The sequence below is a fragment of the Artemia sp. Qi Xiang Cuo genome, chromosome 3, assembly GCF_049724085.1.
Source record: "Artemia sp. Qi Xiang Cuo chromosome 3, ASM4972408v1, whole genome shotgun sequence".
In the NCBI taxonomy this organism is placed as follows: domain Eukaryota; kingdom Metazoa; phylum Arthropoda; class Branchiopoda; order Anostraca; family Artemiidae; genus Artemia; species Artemia sp. Qi Xiang Cuo.
The window spans coordinates 66,394,567-66,419,760 of NC_142796.1; the positions used below are offsets into that span (position 1 = coordinate 66,394,567).

The 25,194-nt window shown below is 35.6% G+C and overlaps 1 protein-coding gene across 3 annotated transcripts in view; it reads left to right on the top strand.

Moving 5' to 3' along the window:
* Nucleotides 1–25,194, top strand: part of dom (domino helicase) — a 107,934-nt gene that overhangs the window by 13,906 nt on the left and 68,834 nt on the right. For all 3 annotated transcript variants that reach the window (XM_089086501.1, XM_089086500.1, XM_089086502.1), the window contains 5 exons: nucleotides 4,766–4,943; nucleotides 12,124–12,541; nucleotides 16,004–16,409; nucleotides 19,651–19,849; nucleotides 20,973–21,122. In XM_089086501.1, the coding sequence (XP_088942627.1) occupies nucleotides 4,766–4,943; nucleotides 12,124–12,541; nucleotides 16,004–16,409; nucleotides 19,651–19,849; nucleotides 20,973–21,122 (1,351 nt within the window). The remainder of the gene's footprint in view (nucleotides 1–4,765; nucleotides 4,944–12,123; nucleotides 12,542–16,003; nucleotides 16,410–19,650; nucleotides 19,850–20,972; nucleotides 21,123–25,194) is intronic.

The following is a 25,194-nucleotide window of genomic DNA, read 5'->3' on the forward strand; positions in this document are numbered from 1 at the left end:
GTAAAATTAGCAAGACTTAATTTTCAGGGGGTCCTGTTTTGTCCCAGAGTACCACTTGTGCGGGTACTATGGGTCAGGGTGGTGGGTACTTTGGGACACTGTGATAAATCAATTAAAACTTCATATATTTTGTGGTATAAAACTGTAAAAATACAATAAGCTTATTTAAAAAATTATTCAACAGAGTAGTTGGTCAGGTCTGCATCAAAGCTGATCATCTTGACAATGCATTTTGTTCCACGCGAGACCATTAGAACTGGCAATTTCATCACTACTTCTGAGCTATTGACATACGCTTCATTGCGCTCTTTTGGAAACGTAAACCTCCAGGCTGGAACAGTTTGTTTCAAAAACTTGACAGTGTAGCCGTCTGGCTCGGCCTGAAGCACTTCACCAGTGTAGAATTCCGATCCCTTTTCTCTCTTGTACTTGACAAGAGCAAAGTCACCGGAACAGATACTGGGAGTCACAGACTCCTCTTCCGCCAATCGGAACTCTTCAGAGCAGAACGAGTCGTCAGAATTGTTGTCACACTCAAAATCCCACGGTCCTGCTTCATCTCCACTTTCGTCACTGAACGTCACCAATCTCTTGGTAGTTTTCTTCTGAATCTTCAGCTTTTTGGCAGGAGCCGCTATCTCGATTTTCTTTAATTCCTTCTCTTTTTTTGCCTTCCTTTAGTTTTCTGCAGCTTGGATCAAGTCTTTCACCGGTGTAGAAGTCAATATCTTGGATACTCCAGGCTTCTTGCCTGTCTTTCTGTTTGTAGCTTCCCTTCTTGGCAGGGGTATAATATCTTCTGGCACAACAACCGATGTTGAATGGGTTGTAGTACTGGGACTCTGGCTAAACCAAAGCTCTTGCAGATCTGATAAATTTTCATGAACAGCAGCAGACTGATTTCCCGGCTCAGTAGTATCTTCTCATTGCAAAGCAGGAAGAAAGTCAGACTCTTGCATTCAGCAGTATTCAGCAGGAAAATTCCAGGCTTTGAGAATCCACTAGTGATGTTAGTCTGAGAGAAGGCCTTAGGAAAAGCAACCCCCAGTAATTCACCAATCTCATATTCCATCACTGCTTGATTAGGATGAAGTCTCAACCAGTTCTCCATTGCCTGTGACCAGTAAGTCTTTAAAGGTCCATAAACCAAAATGTATAGAGGCTGCAACCTGGATGATGTGTGCGGTGGGAATGTAAGTAAATATATTCCCTTTTCTTTGGCCAACGAAACTGCATTGTAACTGGTGGGACTTTCATGATTGTCCATCAGAATCAAGACAGGATTCTCAGGAGATGGGTGGACATGTGATACAAAGTGCTCTGAATACAGCAAAAACAGATCCTTTGTCATCCAAGCATTTCCAGGCTTGCCACTTGCTACTCCAGCAGTCTCTAGGGATGGGGGGCTCCGTCAAGAAGCCTTTCTACAGAACGTGCTCATGGGAACATCAGAAAGGCTGGAATAAATCCTCCCATGGCACTTATAGTGCCCACCATGATCACCAGCTTTCCTCTCTCTTGGGAAGTTGTAGCACCAAGCTGCTTTACTTCCTTCAGGCTCAGCTCTCTTTGACACTTGGTCGTGAGCCTAGTCTCATAAAGTATGTGTATATGTGACCGAAGTCACTAGTCACTGTATATGTGACTGAAATATCTGGTATTTTTGTGAATTTCTATCACTGTCTATTAAAAGGATTTTATCCCTATTTGAACTTTTATTTGTATATATATATATATATATATATATATATATATATATATATATATATATATCAATGTGACACAAACAGTATTTTGTTGAGGGAGAGGAAAGTGAGAAACCATGAAATGCCAAAAATTGGTAAAATAAGAAGAACATTAAATATTTTAAAGATTTTGAATTTTTTTGTTTTTGTCTAAGTGGGGTATAGACATAAAAGCTATCCTCCTCTGCATTTATATAATCTAGCTAGTCCATGCATATACACAAAATATTAGAAGGTAAATTTTTCAGGGCTACTGTAGAGGACCCTTCAAGGAAATTTGAAGAATTAAATACTAAAAATTTTTTGGTTGTAATCCTGATCTTTTTTGAAAAATCCTCTTGATAACCTCCCCAGGCCTCAGAGCTGCACATATATATGTTTGATTAAAAACTTGTCCTCTCTAGCTATAATGATGTTCTTACTGGGGGGGGCTAGATATCCAGAGGAAGGCTTTAACTGTTTTGTATTGAGCAGGCCAATGTTTACAGTGGAGGGATTTCTAACTCTGTTTTTTTCTGAACTGCATATTACAAACTCATGTTCCTGTTAGGATAGTCAACAAGATCTTTCCTAAAATATTATATTATAGTCCTTGTATGCAAACCTTGATAGATGTTTTCTTTTCAGAAAGCTGTACATGCAAAAAATATCAACTATATTGCTATAAACAGCTGCATTAGCTAAATCTCATTCATGAAAAAAAAATTAACTAGCTACAATATTATAACACAATAAGCTCATCCTTAATTAGAACATTAATAAAATTCCTAGTAATGAGTTTTTGCCTGATAATAAATGGACGTCAAATCTATATTATTATTTTTATATCAATCATACAACTAGACAGCAGAGTCAACTCCAATATAAGGCAAATTTTCTGGATTCAGGAAAATCTCTGATTCCAATCCAGATTATGTTGTTACTGACTACTTTAAAGGTATTTCTTTCCCTCAAAATATATTAGCTTTCTCATACTTCTAATTTCCATCTCATTTCCACTTAGATTAATATGTCTTTTGGTTAAAATTAACCATTTACTGGAGTTGGGGTGTATTTTGAATTGCCTTTGAGAATTGTTATTGCTTTCTGTGTATGTATCTGTTCTACAATGCTTTTAGTTTAAAACACATGGTATTTGATAAAGTGCTCTCTTAATAAGTTGTGGAGAACTGACTAAGTGACATGTAAGTGCAGTCTAAAACTATAAGAACAGTCTTAGCCTGTAAAGAGGTGTTGCTTAACTGCCTTTTCTAGTCAACAATAATGATGAATAAATAATGTTGTCCCTGAATCGAGTTTTCAGAAGAACTGTCTTTTAAAAGTAATACTACCAAAAAATTTAAGTTTTTTCCATGAAAAGGAAAGAAAGATCCCAAAACTTAAACCAGGTATAAATTAGTTTATTAAAACATAGTAAGCTTAAAACAACCAAGCCACTGAATGAATATATAAAAAAGAAAAAAAAACATGACTGAGTGTGGTGCTGTCTGTGGATTCATGTGGTTTAGATTTCATTTCTATATGAAAATGTTTCAAGCAATCAGAAAATCTTGAAAAATCTGATTGGTTCACATAAAGTGATAGCTAAATCTCAATATTAGTAAAATCTCATTGTGAATGGGACTTAAAACATAATTGTTTTAACAACAATCAGTTGATTGATCTCTCAGTTGATCATGCTTTGGCAATGAATATACACTTACAATAATACCATAAATTACTTTCAAAATTTATATTTACTCCTACCTTTCTTTAGTGTAAATTTATGTAAGTTTTATTCATTTCATTTTTTCGTTGTGTCAAATAAAGGATAAAAAAAATTTATAGTTTAAATATGGGGTACCAGATATTTTTTCTTAAAAATATGGATTTTTTTTACTTATTATAGTCCTTTGTAAGAATTTTTTTGTAGTAGAAGTCCTCAGTCTTTACTTTGGTCCAAATCTCTGTGTATGCCTAGCCACCTGTTCCCCTTTGATGTGGAAACATTTTCAAGTACAGCGTCTTTTCAGTCACTTTCTTGATTCAATTACTGCTTCATCTTGGTAAAGCTTGCTGCATTTTGGAATTGATAAATAAATAAAATCAGCTTCAATTTCGTTTTATGGATTATTAGGAGCTCTATATTTTTCCAAGTTCAAATAGAATTTTATGGATTATTAGGAGCTTTATATTTTTCCAAGTTCCAAGTTCAAATAGAATGCATTTGCCCACATCTGACGCTTAGCAAAGGGAAGAGAAAAACAAATAACTTGTATTTTCAGGGGGCTCCTCCCTCTTGTGCTTATGTATAGTAGAGAATATGTTCAAATAAATAAGTCAAATTCTGAAGAATTACATACATTTAAAAATGCTTATAGTTTCCATCTATTGGATGAAGAAAGTTGGATGACTTAATATAGCTTTATTTCAAGATAGGATGGTGATTTGATGCTTCACTAGAAAGGATCATTAGATTGTAGACTTGTGTTAATTTATTAAAATATAGGGAATGGGCAAACTTACTTTTTTTAATTTTTTCAATGAAATTACCAAAAAAGGTATCATTTAGTGTAAACACCCCAAAAATACTTTTTAAAATCTGGAGGGTAGCTTAAAAATATATAGGGAGGAACAGACACTACTGGTTCATGCCACTGATGCCTAAATGCTACTGGTGCCTAGATGACACAGCCAGTCCTTGGAGGACTGTCAGAATGGAGAGGGGGAAATGAGTTTCAGAGCCTTTTTTTCAAAATTTTCTCCGAGGGAAATAGATGCTTGAGTTTTTTTTTTATATTTGATGCATTTTTGTCTGGTCATTTGTTTGTTAACTGTTGTGCAGGGAGGGATCCTTCCATGTAAAAATGTAATGTGTAATATTACAATACATGTGTAATATAGTATATTTTTATCTTCATTACAGGTTAGTGCTCAAGTACCCTTTCTTCTCAAGCATGCTGGATGTACTATATGAATACATAATAATCTACATCCATATATTTAATGTATAATTTAGTATATTTGCACCTTTATTACAGGTTAATGTTCAAGTACCCTTTTTGCTCAAGCACACTTTACGTGAATATCAATTAATTGGGTTAAATTGGCTTGCAACTATGTATGAGAGGCAGTTGAATGGCATATTGGCTGATGAGATGGGACTTGGTAAAACAATTCAGACAATATCTCTTTTGGCATGGCTTGCCTGTGATAAAGGTATTTTTTTTTTGTGTGTTACATTTGAAAAAGAAGAGAATCAAATATCTGGCTTGATTGTAATGGAAGGATTAAATAATAGAACAGTTTCCCAAACCACACCATCAGCCCTCCTGAAGCAGTAGGGGGTGGGGCAAAAAAGGTATGGCATGATGTATACACATCATGCTTTTTGAAAGATGACTTGCCTAATAGATGATAAATATGATGAAACATTTATTCCTGAAAAAGTGACCACAGTGTAGGGCTTGCCTTGGACTAAATTGAATAGCTCAATCTTTAAACAATGACAGCCTTTTCTGTTAATTAATTATTATAATAATTTCAGAATGACTTAACTTATTTAATGATGCTTATCAAAACTGCCCCTAAAGTACTTTTGCTGACTACAAATTAATAGTTGTGCTAAATTCATCTAAATGTAATATAATATTGCATATTTTTATTATATCTTTAAAAATATATACTATTGTTATCAAAATCATTACTATATAGTAATATTACTAAATAATGAGTGCAAAGTACAAAATGAGTACAAACATCTTGTAGGGGTAAAAATCTTCTATTTACTTTTGCTATTTTAACATTTTACTAGAAATTACCTTAAACTGCACTTGCCAGCAATGAGGACAAATCCTGAATTTGCCTTGCTTTGATGATGGTGACTTCACACTATGCAAATCCCAAACTGTGACCCATTGTTTGCTGTGCACATCTCTATTATTGACATGAAGGCTTCAATGCTAGGAGACATAACAACATTCTGACTAGGGGATCGCCATAGGCTAAACTATATGTTTGGAGGAGAATTTGTTTTGTAGCCTGGTATTAGAGTGCTTCCATTTGAGCTTCAGAGGGTGCCCTCTCTTTTTAGAGATGCTGTATCTGGAGCAGTTTAAGGATGCTATGTTTAATTTGTACATCATTAATATATTGCCTTGTCTGTCTTAGTATGCAAGGGATGGTGTTTTGGGCACTTAGAGTGATGTAGAATATGACATGTTGAACATTCCTCGTGTATTTTGTTGCTTTTTGCTGACTAGATTCCAGGATAGTTTCATTACTCTTCAGAGACTTGTTAATTTGATCTACTTCATAATTTTCTTTTTATCATAATGTGAAGAGTTTGCTTGGCTTTGGCTTCTACAGACTGCAAGTTAAACTTGAACTTGTTGTCAATCAATACTTTCTGATCTTTTTTGCTTTGACTACTTGTGAGTTGCAGTTTTGAACTCTTTTTCGATTGCGTAAACTACTAATACTAAGGATTATTTGTTTCAAAATGAATTAACCTGTATTCAATCAACCAAGATGAGCTTAAATGATTTTGACAGATACTATTTGGGTCATAAAATAGGGTCTGTTACTTTTGAGGACCACTCAGCATCCAGCTTTTGTTTGAAAACATCAACAGATTCAGCAGTAACTGTTTCATTATATAGTTTGTTCCAACTGTTGACAACTCGTGATGTACATACTTGTACTTGTTGCACGTTCAAGCTGCATCCAGACTCATCGTGGTGCCCAGCAGATGATGACATGTCTTCTTTCATAGGTTTCGCTCAAGGGTGGCAGGCTCTACCATTTCCAGCCACTGGCGATCCCAGCGACGGCTGTATTTTCGGAATCCTCCGATTGGCTCCGGATCAGACTTAACTGTTGCCAGCCACATCATTTTTTGGCCTCCTGCCCTCTTCTTCCATGCCGGTTGTGGTAGACATTTGAGGCATTTTTTGCTTATATGATCATCTGTTCTGCACATTGTTTGGCCTAACCATCTTAGTTTCCTGTGCTTAACAATGTCAGAGACAAGTGGGCGATCCCCACATCTTCTCCTTACGAGATTCTTCTCCATCTTCTTCATTCAAGACTCTATCTGAGAGGTGGATACCCAGGATATAGTGCAGGCATTTGTGGTTGAATATATTCAAGCTCAATGCTTCGGCTGCTTTAAGTGACCACGTTTCACATCCATAGAGGACAGAGAACCATAGCTTCATACACTCAGAGCTTTGTGCGTGGCGATATTTCGCTCCGCTTCCAGAGATACTTCCGTAGTTGAAGGAAGACACTCCAGGCTGACAATAGGCGGCTCTGGATTTCTTCTGAAGATTCGCGGGCAGGGTTTACCATCGATCCGGGGTATTTGAGCAACTGGAAGTCCTCTATCTGATTACCATTTAGGGTCACGGGGGTTTCATCGATCCCATCTGTTTGCATGGATTTTGTTTTTGGTAGGCTTATTTGGAGACCAGTCAAGAGTGCCTTGACTGCCACGTCATTTATCATAGCCTGGGCTTCTGTAACGGATTCAGCAAGCGTGTCCACATCGTCAGCATAGTCAAGATCTGTGACAGAAGGACGGGCTCACTGCAACGCCTTTATACTTGTCCAGGACCCTGAGGATCCAATCGATGACGAAGCTGAACAAAGTTGGTGAAAGAACACAGCCTTGACGTACACCTTCCTTGATCAGGACCAGATCTGAAAGATTGCCATCAACTCTTACCCGGGCCTTTGTTCCTGCATAGTATGCCTTGAGCAGATTGATGATCTTTTCAGGCACACCGTCCTCTCTCATTGCATCATGATGGACCGAATCGAACGTGGTAATGAAGTCTATTAAGATTTGGATTGTTTCCTGTTGGTGTTTAAATCAGTGTTCAAGGATATGTCGCAGGCTAAAAATCTGGTCACAGCAACCCATGCCTGGCCTGAATCCTGCTTGGTTGGGTCGCGTTCGGCTTTTTCTGGTGTCTCCGAATCTATTTAAAAGTATGACTGCAAACAGCTTAGCAGCAATGGGGATAAGGGATATACCTCAGTAGTTTTTGCAGTCCATTCGGTCTCCTTTTTTGAAGATAGGGAGAATTATTGAGGTCTTCCAGTCATCTGGGATGTATTCATTGTCCCAGCCTTCGGTTATTACGCTATGAAGTTCATCCACTGCCACCTCGGGGAGAGCTTTCAGTAGCTAGCTCGGCAGGAATTTCGTCTATTCCTGGGCTTTTATGGTTTTTCAAAACTTGGATCACCTTAATTACTTCATCGCTGAAGGGTGGGTCCATACATACATTTTCATAAGCCTGGTTGTGCGGTGCTGTAAGTGGTTGCTTTCGATTACTATTGTCTCCTGGTCTCAATAGCTCTTGGAAGTGAACTTGCCATCTTTTGATACGTTCCTTGCTGCTTGTGAGTATTTTCCCGTCCTTTGCCTTAAGCGAGGGAATGGTAGTTTGCTTCTTCTTCCCAGTGCATTCTCCAAGTATCTGATAGAGTTTTCGTGTATGGTTCCGTGATGCGGCTCTTTCCATATCACTGGCAACATTAGACCAGTAGGTTTTGTTTTTCAACTCTTACCTATTTATGATATTCTTGTTGTAGCACTTTGTATGTGGGGGACTTCTTGTTGGTCATTTCTTTTTTCTTGGCAGAGAGTTTGAGTGTCTTTTCTAGGATCCATTTCTTGGTTTTACGCTTGACAAACCCAAGTATGTTTGAGGCAGCTTCATTGATGTGGTCCTTGAATTTGCTCCATTTCTTTTCAATCTTTATCTTGGGACAGTTGGGGCACTGATCAGTCAGGGTTGCCTCCTCGGTGTCATCTTGAAGGACAGCGAAGTGGTTTGAGAGTTCAAGGACAAATGCTCTTCAGTACTCATCTACTTTCAGCTTTGACATGTCTATTTTCTGGTTCGGCAGAGTAGTCTTCCTTGAGCTAACTCATACTTTAGCCTTGTCTTCAGCAAGAAGTGGTCAGATCCATTTTTCGATCCCGTGGCAGCACCTCTGTGCACTCTCGGGTCCAACACCATGGATTTCCATCGTCGGGATACAAGGAGATAATCTATTTGGGCCTTTACTCTTCCATCGCGGGATTCCCATGTATACATATGACATGGCTTGTGCCTAAACCAGGTGTTAGCCATAGCGAGATTGTTCTGCATTGCGAACAGCAAAAGCCTGTTTCCATTTGTGTACCTGTCTCCGAGGCCGTGCTTGCCGATCGCCTCTTCCGAGTTGCTCAGCTTTCCACCGATTCTGGCATTGAAGTCGCCTCCAATTAGGAGGATATCTTTCTAGGGAATCTTATCAATGACTGTCTGCAGGTCACTGTAAATCTGATCTTTTTGCTGTTCAGTGGCATCTCTTATTGGGGCTTAAACGCTAAGGACAGTCAGATTGTTCGTGCAGCCTTTAGTTCTTGCCCGTATGATTCTCTCAGACACAGGCTCATATTCGATGAGGCCAGTGACTGCTTTGGGGGACAACAGGATACCTACTACTGCTCGGCCAGATCCATCTAATGGTCCCGAGTTATAAAGAGAGACCGCCTTCCCAGCCGAGGATTCAAGGGTCAAGATGTTGCGTCCGTTTAGTCTCGTCTCAGAAACGCACAGAATATCAAGGTTATAAAGATAAAATTCATCAGATACAAAAGCTTGTGTCAATGAACATTTAATTGAGCACAGGTTCGAGCAGTCAATTTTCAGGCCTTGTCTTCTTGATAGGACAGTAGCTAGCATACTTTTTGACGAGCGCGCCATTCTCGTCGCATCGCATAATACCAGGGATGCCGTAGCCAAACTTTTCACCATCATATTTGTCATCATCATTGAGCGTTTCTTGGGGATAAGGTACATCACAAGGTCCTCAGTCTTGCGGTCACCCGAAGCGCGTTGGCCATCACCTTGCTCGGCGTGGAGCTCAGTGATGTTTACGCCCCTTCACCAATTTGAGGTGCGCTAGCGGATTTCCTATGCTGCCTAGGGACGGAGGGTCAAGCCTCATTGCCTGGGTGCCCACCACCGCCGTGGAAATTTCTAGGCTTAGCTAGCCCTTTGCTCCCACCTAGAATCAGCAATAGGCTTCAGAAGGGTGTAACTCGTCAACTCGCGATGAAAAGAATCGAGTGCGCATTCTAGATATAGTAGACTGCTTGACAAGTTTAAGGTCATAACCTCTAGTTCTTGAGTTGGGATCAACAGGAAGGAATAATGCTGGGAGAGTATTAGCCCTCATTAACTTACAGGGTAAAATGGCATCCTTTCTATTTCTCCTGTAAACAAGTGTAGGGAGATTCAGCTTTGATAGTCTTGCTGGGTAGGAAAGCTCCCGCATGCCAGAAAGCTCCTGCATGCCAGATAGCACTTAGGTGGCACGTCTCTGTACATCTTCAAGAACTTTGTCATTTTTAAAATATGGAGATGCAAGAGACATTCAAGCTTAGGCCACACAAGTCCCTTATGTAGAAGACTGATGACTTTAGGGGAACAAGTGGAAAGAGTGTGCTTAATCAGTCCCATAGTTGAACTAGCACCAGCAGCAAAGCTCTTAGTATGAGTGCTGCATTTTAGTTCATTGTCAATAGTGACACCAAGATCTTGCTCGTTATTTACAAAGGAGAGTGGGTGGCCTAAGAAAAATAAGAGTGACAAGGATTCATTTTGCCAAAGAGATTGACATGGCACCTGGCAACATTGAATTCAAGAAATCAAGCCTCTGCCCATTGACCAAGCAGTTGAAGATCATTTTGTAGAAGGGCATGATCTTCACAGGACAAGGCTTGTCCAAGAAGCTTCAGGTTGTCTGGATAGTGTTGATTTACTGCTGATAATGGAAGGAGGATTGTTGATGAAGATATTAAATAGTTTAGGACACAAAACACTTCCCCGAGGAACTCCACTCAGAACATGCATAGAGGAAGAAAGAATATGATTATCAGAGTCATCAAATAACTGAACACATTGAGTTTGCAAATAAAGAAAATCAAAGATCCAGAGTAGGGATTTCTCTTTAAGCCTGACTGCATGTAATTTAATCGCAAGTCGCTTGTGAAAAATTCTGTCAAAAGCTTTAGAAAAGTAAAAGCAGAATCATGTCAGCAGGCACTCCCATACCAAGCAACTTGGTGATGTGATCATATGATTCAAGGAGATTGGTATCAACAGATCTTCCTGAACAAAAGCCATGTTGTGAACTGTGTAAAACATTATCAGCTTCAGAATTGACTATTCTTTCCAGAACCTTAGCAGCTGCTGATGTCATGCTTATGGGTTTGATAGTTTTCAGCTAGGCCCTCTACCTTTTCTAGGTATTGGAATGATATGTGCAGTTTTCCAATCCGGAGGTAGTTTGGAAAGATTTAATGATAACTTGGAACAGCAGGGAAAGAGGTTGACACAAAACTGTATAACATTAATGTATGATATGTGGGTGAATGCCATCTGGAATTTGTTACGTAAAGCTTCCACTATTTCTTTTCTCTGTTCCTAGCTTTCTAATTTCTTTTGTGATGCGTATATGGGAGTTGTAGTTTTCTTTTTCCGTTTTAAAAGAACAATTTTCAATAATTACTCATCCAAATTTATAATCCCAATGAAAGACCAATGATATTTGATCAGTTCGTTATAAAATTTAATGTAATTAGGAACATGTGTCTTGTAAATTCTGCTCTTTGAGGATACCGTCTAAAGCTACAACTCATGACAGTGTGATCAGTTTTTCCATGTGGTGGTAGAGGCTCAATGCTTATTTTTTCTTGTTGTATGGCACATTCTTTGGGCAAGAAATCCCAAATAAACTTCTCGTCACTTGGTTGTGTGGGTACTCCAAGACCAGAATTTTTAGTGTGTATTGTTTTTTATCATTGTCATCGGTTGTCAATTTTCTTGCATGAATTGAGTTGCTGATCAAGTTCTTCTTTATAAATTGTAATTGGTATTTCGTTATGTAAGTTATTGATCCCTGTCGGTTTCATCACTATTTTTTGTCAATAATAAAATAATATCTGAGGTATTTGTTCTTGAACCTGAATCAGCACTGATTAATAATTATCAAACGAATTTATTAAATGACTAAATCTTTTAGATGATCTTTTTTTTTTTTACCAACTTAAGGACAGCTACAATTAATTTAACAAATTTTATGATTCAATAGATAAAAACAGTCATAGTTAAATTATTAATTTAGCAAAAATGAGATAATTTGCAAAAATATTAAGCTCTTGGCAGATTCCTGTCACCCTGTTCTATATTTTTATCACTACTTTTGGCAACAATAATTACATCTGGTTTGTTTGGACTAGGCTTATCAATGAAACAATTTTGGTGACCATTTTGACTAGCCTTGTAGTGTAACAGTGTAACCAGTTGATGAAAGACTTTATATCCTATTTCAGGTATTTGGGGCCCACATTTGATCATTGTACCCACATCTGTGATGCTTAACTGGGAAATGGAGTGTAAAAAATGGTGCCCATCACTTAAAGTACTGGTTTACTATGGATCTGGCAAAGAACGAAAATTTAAAAGAACAGGATGGACTAAACCCAATGCTTTCCACGTCTGTATAACCTCATATAAATTAGTTGTTCAAGACCATGCAGCCTTTAGAAGGAAACAATGGCAATATATAATTCTAGATGAAGCTCAAAATATCAAAAATTTTAAAAGTCAAAGGTGGCAGTTGTTGTTGAATTTTTCAAGTCAGAGGAGACTTTTGTTGACTGGAACACCGTTGCAGAATAATTTGATGGAGCTTTGGTCTCTCATGCATTTCCTCATGCCGTCAATGTTTGCTTCTCATAAGGATTTTAGGTAAGTTATCTTATCTAAATTGGAGTGTTTGCAATGGTGTACACAGCCCCTCACCCTTGAAAGAAGAGTTGTTTAAATAAATAAAAAAAAACGATTTTTAGGTGCTCTAATCTCCAAAAGATGAGGGGACGTGTCTTCAGAAAGATCTTAAGGAGATTCACAATCTATTCAGTTTGTATACATGTATTAGTGTTCTTTTATTGACGAACATACAGCAGTCTCAATTGTTGAAGGAACAACTACAAGCTATATCTGCTCAAAAAGGGACTTTCGAGTTATCTTCAGGATTAGTCTAAATATACGGATAAGAATTGCAGTGGGGACAATGTCCTAATATGGATAAAGAACTGGCCCTATTTCCTGAAAAAATAATTGACTGAGACCTTTTTTTGTATTTGATGCCCAACTGGCAATTAGTATTTTTTGACATTTCATATTCAGGATTTGCTCTTTTGCAGCATACTGGTTTGATGTACATATGGCCTCCAGGACTGCACAAAGAAGTTTGTTCATAGATCAGTCTAAAAAAAAAATTATAGATAGTAATTCCTAAATGGGGGAGAAGCTTAGTACTGATATACAATTTATTAACTATAATATATTTTTAGTTAAAAAAATGCTACCTCAGTGAAGGGTCTTGTCCTTCATTAGGGTAGTCACTGATTGGATTGTCTTTTTTTTTTGCTGTGTTTTGCTTATCCTAAAGCAGTAAGGGTTGCAAAATTTTGCAATGAATGAATATTTAAAAAAAATTAAGTGAATTTGAAGAGCACAGTGCTATATTCCTTTTTTGCCCAAATATATACTCAACAAAGAGCAATCGCTGCTTTTGGTGTAGAGTTGAACTTATAATTGGCCAGCTATTTTAGTCGAGTCAGTTTCTTGATTTAAATTGTTTTTTAGTGGTTTTGTAGAGCTATTCATTTACAATACTTTATATAGATACATGTTTTCATCTGGTTTTATTATTTCAACTGTTTTCAACGTTTTCATTGGGTAAAAATAATCTAAATTTAATGGACAAAACTGATAAAAATAACGCTGAAACTAACTCTTCTTACAATTATACTGATGTAGGATTCCCAAATGTGTGATCAAAATTGTTTGTGATTATATAATGAGAAAAAACTATATAGAGACTAACTATTCTAAGGTTTAAGATTTCTGAGATGTTGCAACAAGAAAAAATGTATGTGTAATGGGTGAGTAAAAAAGAACGCCGAAGTTGGAATAATCGCTATTTTTATTTATTGTTATCGGCAACACTGTTTTTGCATATTTTGTTATCACTGATTATAGAGATTATGGCTCGATACTGTGATTTTGTTTTCCATGTTATTTTTTTGTGACGTTTAGTCATACATTCGATTTATAGTAGATTCACCTACTATAATTATTATATATATATATATATATATATATATATATATATATATATATATATATATATATGTTCAAGAGAATATTCTATAAAATAGATTGAAAATGTCTTGTAAAATAAGTTTTTTAGCGTTTTTAAAAAGGCTTCTGGTTCTCATTAAGCGGCCCTTGTGTTTCAGGAGTCGTTCTTAAAGAATTGGGACAAAAGGTCAAACTTTAGCGTAAAAAGCAGGGTATTGTGGAGGGGGCAGTCCTTTCATTTAAGGAATAATTTTGGTTCGTTTCACGTTTTAGCGTTTCTCCTTGTTTTCTGTGAACGCATCATTTTCTGTGAAAGGAATTTTGTGACTTTGCATTATGACTATATAGCGAATCGTTAATTAAATCTTTGTTAATAGAATACGATATCTGTGATCTGTTCACGCTCTTTTGTATCGTAATATTGATGTTGCAAGTAATTTTTTCTGGAAATATTCCCAGAAAGAGCAAGTACTCTTTTGCATTGCAACAGAACCGTCCTTTTATTTGACAGTAAAAAAAAATCTGAATATTTCGATCACACACAGTGGCAGTCTTCAGCAGATAAACTAAATTAATACAAATACAAATTTGTATTATTTTAGCCTGTCTGCTGAAAACAGCAACAGTATATGTGACCGAAATGTCCAGAGATTTTTTTTGTTCTTGTTTCACTGTCAAATAAAAGGACTTTTCCCAATTAAACTGTTATTTGTACGTCGTGGAAACGCAGTGTGGTCTTAGGAAATACCATGGCCTGAATTTTGCTTAAGAATAAAAAATAATTGTTTTGGCTTTCGTTGGATTTTAAGGGTCTTAGTCGGACCTGTTGATAACGCTGCTTTAGATCTCAGTTTTGCTGCCCCCCCCCACAAAAAAAAAACAACTTCTGTGACAGATCTTACGGGGAAAAGGATTAAAAATTTACTTCAGCTAAAAATTTAGGCATGAATGACCTTCTGACCTCAAATGTATATTAGCAAAATTTCGTAGGCAACCTGAAATTTAGTCTATGCATTTTTAATGATTAGTATATTGACTGAAAAATCAGTTGGATCATGAAAATAAAAGCGTCTGGTCTAAAATATAAAAAAAACATGCAGTTAGGATATAGAGATTACGGGGGAAGCCCGTAAGCCTTCCATATTTTTTACCATAAATATATTTTCCCGTGTCTATATTCGTCATAGCAAACTTATTTTTGTATTTATCAAATATTTTACATGACATTGTTTACCAAATAGTTTGAGAAGTTATTTTTAATTATGGTCTTGTCTATCCTCTGAAATATAATCTATGACGCAACCTTGAGGCATTTTGAATTCGCCAAGTGGATTTTTACATACGTTATGTCTTTCTTTTGTAAGGCTTAACTATATTCAGATATATTTATTAATATTGGAAATATTCAGTTTTCTCATCAGACATCAAACAGTTCATGGTAACGAACCTCAAGGAAGGACTGACCATCCCAATAGTAATCAAAACTCTAAAAGAAGGATTTTTATAATAGTTTATACGTCAAAATAATTGGGTTTTTATGCTGATTCCAAACATGTAAAATTCATTAAGTTTAATGTCACCTATCAAAAGCAACGAGCTTGAGAAAATTAGACTGATTTTTGAAAAAAAAACTCAAAGAGTTTTGTTTTCCCCAGTTTTTTTTAGGACAGTGGGAAGTTATATTATTAAAAGTGTTACAAGGGAAAGTAATTTTCAGAAAGATTAACTTTAATTTAGGACAGTGGAAATTTATTTTATTAAGTGTTTTAAGGGAAAGTAATTTTCACAAAGAATAATTTTGCTATTATAAATGGAATTTGGCTTGAGAACACATTGTATAAGTAAGGCGCAACGTTGAGATATTTTGAATTTGCCAAGTAGATTTTTACATACAGTATTTCCTTCGTTTATAGGGGTTGGTTTTCTAATTCTGTTGCAGCCAATTATTCAAGTAGATTTTTACATATAGTATTTCTTTCGGTTATAGGGGTTGGTTTTCTTATCCTGTTGCAGCCAATTAGTCAAGTAGATTTTTACATATAGTATTTCTTTTGTTTATAGGGAGTGGTTCTCTAATCCTGTTACAGGGATGATTGAAGGAAATTCAGAGTATAACGAAAGTATTATCAAAAGACTGCACAAAGTGCTTCGTCCGTTTCTACTCCGTCGATTAAAGTGTGAAGTTGAAAAACAATTGCCCTCCAAGTATGAACATATAGTTATGTGTCGACTCTCAAAGAGACAGCGTTACCTATATGATGATTATATGTCAAAGGCAAAGACTCGGGAAACACTAACTGGAGGGAATCTGTTAAGTGTTATCAATGTGTTAATGCAGCTGAGAAAAGTGTGTGCACATCCAAATCTGTTTGAGCCTAGACCAACGGTCTCACCATTTCAGATGTGTGGAATTGTTTTCAGTACAGCTTCTTGTGTTGTAGATTGTCTTGATTACGACCCCTTTAAGGTTGGTTTTATTGTTCTTAACTTTTTTTTTAAATAAAAAGAAGAAAAGTTCTAATAAAAAAGGTTTTACTAGAACTTTTTTTTAATGAAATGTCATCTCATCTTAATTCCATCCAATAATCTATTCGTGAGACTTTATAGTATGATAATAAATAAATAAAATCAAGAAAAACTAAAGTGTAGATGGAATTATTTTCAACTTACTGAAAACAAAATAAGATGTAAAAAATACAAAGTCTAATAAAGCAATATAATAAAGTAAAGAAAAAACTAAATTATAGATGAAACTTTTCAATTCACTAAAAAGATGATAAAATACAAAAATCATTAAGAGGCCAAGTGAGGATTTTTTTTTAAATTAGTAGGGTTTCTTTTTCACAAGAAAATTTGCTGTTTTCTCTATTTATGCTTTCAGTCTCAAAGGGCCTGCAATATTTTACTCTATATAATTGAACACTCAAATAATTATAAGTAGGGGTCTGAATTTTCGGCTTGATTGAAAAACTTACCATTATCTAATGACTATGTTCTTGTAATGATATTTTCTAACTGTAATGGAACTGTAATGATACTCAAAAAGCTCAATATAATTGGATGCTCAAAGCCAGAAGCCAAGCGAGTATTTCTTTTTATAAAATTAGTAGGGTTTCTTTTTCAGAAGAAAATTTGCTGTTTTTCTCTATTTATGCCTGCAGTCTCAAAGGCTTTGCTGCTTATTCAAGGTATAAATAGAGATCCATAAGCCTCAGTTGCTATTCCAGACAAATTTTAAATTGAAATGTCCAAACTTGTTAAGGAACACAAAAGCACTGTGAATAAATCAATAAAAACTATAAAATAAATATAAAAACAGACTGATTGGTTCTTTGATAAAAGTATAAAATACTTATTATAATTAATTCATTTCTTGTTTTTGAAAAGACAAAAACAGTTGTTAGAAGATTTTTTAGGATGACCAACGAAACAGGTATTATGATTTCGAGCTTTTGGCAATTTATTATTCAAAATTATTGTCCAAAGGATTAGTTGGTATATTTTTATGGTGTTTTGATGTTTGTATTGAGAAGTTGCAATAATGATTCTAGTTGGGAGCAACATTAAACCTAATGAATTTAGTATATTTGGAATCAGCATAAAAGCCAATTCTTATGATGTGTTTATTGCTTCCAAAATTCCTTTTTTTTAAGTTTCGGTTGTTATTGGTTCGTTGCTCCCTACTTACAGTTCATGACCACGAACTGTAATGAGAAGTTTGAATAATGTCTACTCTCTTTATGGCTTGTTTGAAAAACTTGTCATTTTTTCTCAGGATGACAAGCTTCTAGCAAACCTAAAGGAATTATTTGTTATTCATGGAATCAAGTCGAAACTGTCTTGTTTCCTGACAAAGCAAATGACAATTATTTTTCTATTCTGGTAATTGTTCTTTCTTGTTGGTTACTATTCTGGTAATTAAATGCTAATGATTTACCTATAGTTATTAAATGTGCAACAAATAAAATACTTGATTCCTTTAGTAATCTGAAATTATATGACTAAGTCTCAACCTTAAACGATTTTTCCAAACCTAGAGCTGGTATAAACTCCTTGGTCTAGTTAAATGAACGCTTATTGTTAATCAATTTATAAAAATCTTGTATAACGAATTATTGTTTTTTTTATGATGATCAGTGACAGTCCCTGGGGGATGGGAAGCAATTGCCCCCCCCCCCCCCCCTGGAAAAGACATGAATCTACCAATGAAATCTTTTGAGAAAAGGTAACCAGGATTCTCCCCAGAATCCTCCCCTAACAACTTAAATAATAGATTTGCTGCTGATAGTGATGCCAAAGCAATATTGTGAAAGATAAAGGGATTAATTTTGTTCGTCAACATATTTGACATTCATTTTGACAAGCTCTTCCAATCAGATAAATCAACCCTCTTTGCTGCTAAGACTGATACTGTTTGACTGCCCTTAGTTGAACATCCTGGGAGCCTGCATAGCCTACTAACAACCTAGCAGCATAGCCTACTAACAACCGTGCAGCATAGCCTACTAACAACCTAACAGCATAGCCTACTAACAACCCAGCAGCATAGCTGGCAAACCTTTGATTAGGTTGTTAAAATGTTTGAATTTAATGTCAGTTTGGTCAGCATAAATAATGATGGCAGAAATGAGTTTGAGTGTACAGTACCAAGTGAGCTGGATTATAGCATAGAACACATTTGAGATGATTTTAGTGGTCTTAGCATAAAAAAAATATTTTTTGAGTAATTTTGTTTTAAAGGGGGAGGGGGGCTGAAGTCTTTTTTTAAAGCTTTCTTTTCGTTGTCTTGCTTGGATGATCAGCAGAAAAATAATTCTATGATCAATATTAAAAATGTAGTCTAAAGCACCTAATCAAGGATTTTCAGTACTGAGATATTTAGCTGCGTTTTCATTTAATGTTAACAGAAAATTTTATATTTTGCTATTTATATGGAAAATTTTCAATCCACAAGACATCCCATCCTTGTGCTTATGTTGACGTTTGCCTCCAGAGCTCGAGTATGACATATATTTGAACTCTTTAGGCTTACCACCACCTTTGCCTAGAATAGTTAGAAGCCAGTGGCTGCTGCTCATTTAGTGATTGAGTACTGTCTTTATTCTTTTGGGAGGGCTAGCTCCCCATGCTTTCCCTCATGCTATCTAATTGCCAAGACTGTTGACATTTATACAGCTGGTAATTTCGTATATACATCTATAGAGCTGATAATTACATATATACAACTGGTAAATAATCTAATTGCCAAGACTGTTGATATATATATAAACAGCTGGTAATTTCATATATACAGTAGGTAATTTTCTCATTACCAAGACTGCTGTCATGAATATACAGCTGGTAATTACATATATACATATATACAACTGGTAATTATCTAATTCCCAAGACTGTTGTCATATATATACATCTGGTAATTATATATATATATATATACTGCTACTAGTTATCTAATTGCTAAGACTGTTTGGCATATATAAAGCTGGAAATTGTCTAATTGCCAAGACTGTTTGGCATATATTTAGCTGATAATTACATATTTACGGATATGTATATGCAGTTGTTAATTATGTAATTACCAAGACTGTTGGCATGTAACCAAGTAATTAATGGTTCCACAACGTTGCTGAGAAGTGATTTTTTTTTGTGTGCGTGTGTTTTATATTCCCAATTTTTTATTCTCGGAACTAATATTATTTATTTTTCAGCATGTTAATCTGGGTGCCATGAACCTTCTACTTCCCAATTTGGAAAACTTGCTCACTGCCTATGCAGCTCATAGGGCCCAAAAGTCTCAGGCACCTGTGGCAATAATCCACAATCTGGATAATCTACCCCCTCTTCCACCTCGTTGTCCATCAGGAAAGATCAAATTGGTCGTTAAGCCCCAAACGACTTCAGTCCCTGGTATGTATTTCTATTTTCCTTCCTTGTTATTGTGTGTGTTATCGCTTTATTAAATAGATTCTTAAGGTTGCGGCGTTCAGTATTTATTGTTAAGCTATGTGGTGGCATACCTGTCAAGTATAGTTATAAACAAAGGAACAATCTACTATATAAAATTGAAAAATAAGAAAAAATAATTTATTTTTAGGTTGCAATATTGAAAGATTCAAGGGGAAGTATGAAAAATCGATTATGGATGAGCTGTTTATTTAGGAACAGGGGGAAGTTTTATCTCACCCCAAAAGATAAAATACTTAGTGCATTCCCCTTCTGATTGGATGATTGCGATTGCCAGCAAACTGCAGTATGTTCAATATTGTAGTTATTTTTTAATGTCAGTAATAGTCTGAGGGCCCCAGATTAGGTAGAAGGGATGGTTCCAATAAGTCTTACCGTCACAAGTTTAAATAGAAACATATTCAAGGTAATATTTAGATAAGTAAGTATACACAGCAATTCTGCAGGGAGAAAGGAGTGGAGCTAGATATATTAAAATTTTTCCTGGCTCCAAAATTTGACTAGTAGATACATTCCTTATAGTTTCATGCATGTAGTTCAATCACTGCTCGAGGCATTAAAAAAACTGGCTTACTTTCTCTTCAGCAAGCTTCAGTTTTTTTTTTTTTTTTTTACTTGGTTAAATATAACCTTCAGTTAGTTTTAGCAAACCCCCCGTTTTTACTTTCCATGCTCCAAATTACCTGGTTTCTGGTCAAAGCTGTATCTAGGCTTTTTATTCGGGGGAGGGAGCTACAAAAAAGCAGGAAAAATTAGTTTTTATGCATTTTTGTTATGTTTATGAGTCAGATAAATTTTTTTTTTTGGGGGGGGTATATATATATATATATATATATATATATATATATATATATATATATATATATATATATATATATTAATTTCTTTGGTCAATTTGCCAATATTTAGTTATCCTTAACGCAATGATGTTTTTCTACGATCTAAGCCTGATTCAGTTGATGAAATTATATCCTCTGAGATCATATAACTTTCCACCACTATAAATCCTGTTTCGTCCCTGTTTACTGATCTTAAATTCTTTTTTTTTTCTTTTTTTTTATTCTAGGCCAGTCAGTAATGATACCTCGGCCAGGTATTTCAGCATTTAGAGCTGTACCGACTCCACCTCCTTCAGGCATCCGAGATACAATTCCTCAGCCTCTGCTTGCCTCACCCGCCCCAATTCAGCCATCACCTCCAGTATCATTATCGGGAGGTAAGTGATCTCTCGTTGACTTAAATCAATTACATCATTGTTAAATTATTTAATTTTTAAAGTTAACCAATCAAATAATTAAATTAACCATTTTAGGGAGGTAAGTAATCTTTCTTTGGTTCAAGTTAATCAAATTTATCACTGCTAAATTATTTAATTGTTAAACTAACTAATCAATTAATTGAATAAACCATTTTAGGGAGGTAATTACATTAACGATTATTGAGAGGTGGGTAATCTTTCTTTGATTTAAACTAATAAAGTAATTGATTATTTTTTTTTAATTAACCATTGTCAGAAGGTGAGTAACCTCTCTTTGATTTAAACTAAAATAATCAAGATAATTAAATGAAGATAGTGGTATAATTTGTCGTTTGTGATGGGGTTTGACTCCTGATGTCGCCGCTCCAAAGGAGTTGGGTCCTTTGGACCAGCTCCAAATGATACCTGGGAAAATCGGGGAAGGTAAAGAGGAAAGGTTGAACTCATTGATTTAACTTAAGGCTTTGGCTATATTTTGGCAGTAGTGCTTTTTGTTGATTATATTTCCGAAAGTTCAGATTGGTGCAAAAGTCTGGAACCGTGGGTAATTTATGGTAGAAAATCTAGTTTATATGTAAGCCTTTATTTATTATATATTGATATTCATTCATTATATTTATTTTTATATGTCTTTATTTATTGTTAATTTTCCTCTTCTAATTTTGGATCCTCGGATTTAAGGTTCTTTAAAGCGTTTTCTTTTTTTTTTGACCAAGCACATTGCAACAAGAAATCGAAACAATAAAAGGGGATAAATTTATGGGGTTAGTGGATTATACTCTAGGGTGCTTAAAGCGAACCTAACATTTTGACACCCCGAGTTTCCCACTTTTTGTAAGGGTGCTGGTTTGTAATTGAAAGTGTTCATTTATCTTTTTTCTTTCAAAATGTTTGTGATTTATTTTAAATTTTACTCTACCGTGACAAATGGCGGTAGTGATAGTCTGCCCATATTTAATTTAATGTTCATATTCGTTAAGTTTGAATGTTGCTCTTTGCTCTTGTTTGAAAGATCTGTTTTTCATTTTGTTTAATTAAGCCAAAGGATTTTTTTTGGGTGCTAATGTTTTTAAGCTGATATATTATTATTGGGGAGCTGAATCCAAATGGGAAAAAAGTATTTCTGTATCAGTTATGCTTTTTGAATTGTGGCCCACAGTTTTGTTTACTACAAAATCACTGCATATTGATGTTTTCAAATAGTATATTAGCTAGTTCCTGCAATTTTATCCGTTTTTAATATTCAAAGCTGTTCCTAGGGGGGCAACTGGGTCAGTTGCTCCTTGCCGTTGCTGGGGGATTGCCTTTTGGTCAAATTTCTAGCTTTGACTGTACCTTGTGTTGCGTATATTTGAGTCGGGAGGGGGTTGCTGTAATAATTTTTCCGGGGCACAACCAACCCTGGTAATATGTTTTGCTAATACATTTTTGAGATGTTGAATCTGAATAAGAAATCAATTTTTCTGTATCCGCTATATTATTTGAAATTTTAACTTTCATCGAAAATTATGGTTTATAATGATTCAGAATTAATTGTTTTATTATTTTTATCTATTTAAAAATTTAAGCTCCTAGCCAAAAACTAGTGTCAGCTAATTCAAATCATTAAATACAAATAAAATCAGAACAAAAAGCCGCGACACCAAACCACTGTTGCCTGGTGTACTGGATGAAAGCTTATCGTGTGCTTGGGGTCAGTCAGTATTCTGAAAAAGAAAATGTAATAAATACGCATTTCTTTATTATTGTAAACAGCACACAAAAATAACGCCTAATTTCAGAAAGCTGGCTGAGTATATATAGAAAACAAATGTAGCAACAACGAACAAGATTTAAATTAAGAATATCAGGATAAGTGGGAGTCCTGCCCCCCACCCGCGAAAAAAGAGGACGAAAGTGATTGCTTGAAATTTGAGCAAAATAAAATGAAGTTGTTAAAGTAGAAAGCTATTTTTAGATTATAAGTTGCTTTGTAGCTTTGTCTTAGCCTTTTAACTATTTTGTCGGCAAATTGGCTTTTAGATTTGTCGCTCTAGTTTGAAAGGAGGTCATAATCAGCCAATTTACCAACCAAAATCACATTTTGTGTTTTTGGGTGAATGGCTGAAAATATGTTCTGTGACTTTCGAGTGGTACTTACGGAATATTATCCATGAGGAAATTTTTCCAGTGGGAAATCCATTCCCCCCCCCCAACAGAAAATCTTCCAGAAAACTCAAACCCCGCTGAAAATTTCCCCTGGGACATCTCCACATGCAAAATTGAGTCGGCTAAGAGAAAGTAAGACAAATCAAATTCGTATTGGAATTCTGACAAATCCCCCCACCCCCGATGTAAAATTTCCACTGAAAAGTTCACCCTCGGAACCTTCCTTCCCCAGGTAAGTTTTCCCCTTGGAAGTCCCCCCCCCCCAAAAAAAAAAAAATTTATACCTCCCAATAAAAAATAAAATGCGTAAACAATGAGCAAATTTCGTAAGTTACAGCCCTTTCTCCAGGGGCTGCGGGGGGCTATCTTACCCCCAAATGCTTAATTATTGGACTTCAACTATGCTGAACAAATTGGCTATCTCAAAATTTTGATCGGACGACTGGGGAAAAGGGCATGAGAGGGAGGGCTAATTGCCCTACAATCTTTTTGGGTAATAAAGGCTAGCTTTGTCATTTCTAGTCTTATAAACTATTTTTTTGTCATACTGTTTTAAATTCACCTTCGTTTGAAAGAAGATCAATTCAGCCAAATTACCAACCAAAAATTTTCTTTCACCTTCGTTTGAAAGAAGATCAATTCAGCCAAATTACCAACCAAAAATTGCATATTGTGTTTCTGGGTGACAGGTCTGAAACATCCTGAACTGATATGGAAGCCCAATAGATAAGGCCTGTCAAAAAACAGTGCAGCAACTTAAAAAATAAACTTTTTTAGGCCTGTCGAATAACAACGGAGAAACTTCAACAACTTTATGCATAATACCTAATTACTTGAAACTTGACAAGATATCAATTAAAAGTACCAAATCGGGTCTCTGGTCTCAACAAATAGGATAATAAAATTCGTTAATTGAAATTTTGACAAAATGCCAAGTTCTAAAAATAGATGTCAGTTTTATTCCTTATAGTAAAGCGATGGCAGTTTTGAATACAAACATTGCATATTTTGTGCATTGCTTTCTTTGACAAATAATTTTTCGGTCTCTTCACATTAGCGTCGATGCATTTGACATGTATTTTTACAACCTTGTAGCTTTGTCTAAGCCTTTTAACTATTTTATCGGCAAATTGGCTTATAGATTTGTCGCTCTAGTTTGAAAGGAGATTAAAATCAGCCAATTTACCAACCAAAATCATATTTTATGTTTTTGGGTGACTGGCCGGAAACATGTTCGGTGAATTTCGAGCGGTATTTACGAAGTGAATAGAGCTATTTCTCTTCTTCAAATAAAAGTGTTGCCATCTGAGACTCAGCGATTCCCTTCTGCATCTCTTAGCTAATTACCAAACTGGGCAGGCGCTTATATGCTGGGTATTGCAAGCATTGTGATAGTTACGTAGTCAAATATTATTATGTTGTTGCTGCTTTCCAATTTTGGGAATTTGGTAAAGATATGAGACCCACATTCCTATCTTTTTTGTATAAATTATTTCAAAAGAAGTACTTTGTTCGTTCCACTTAACGTGTGAACTGAAAATGTAACTCAATTCTTCGTTTTTTTCCACAGGCAAGATTTTCTGCATTGCATCGTCATTTACTAGATGAAATGATCCTAATCAATCGTCTCAGGGGGGGGGGGTATAGAATAGAATAGAATTTATTGACACAAAAGCCCAAAGGGCCGTGGTCACAAAAACAAAGACACTTTCATACAAGCATAAATTGCCACAGACGTATAATCTAAGCTAGTGAAATATCACCCTCATCCCTGATCTTAAAAAAAAATAAACCTTTCTCTATGCTCTATACCCATCGTCAGGAACCTTACAAATTTCTTTATACCTCCCAAATCTTTCCTTGCTAATGAATTTATTATCTT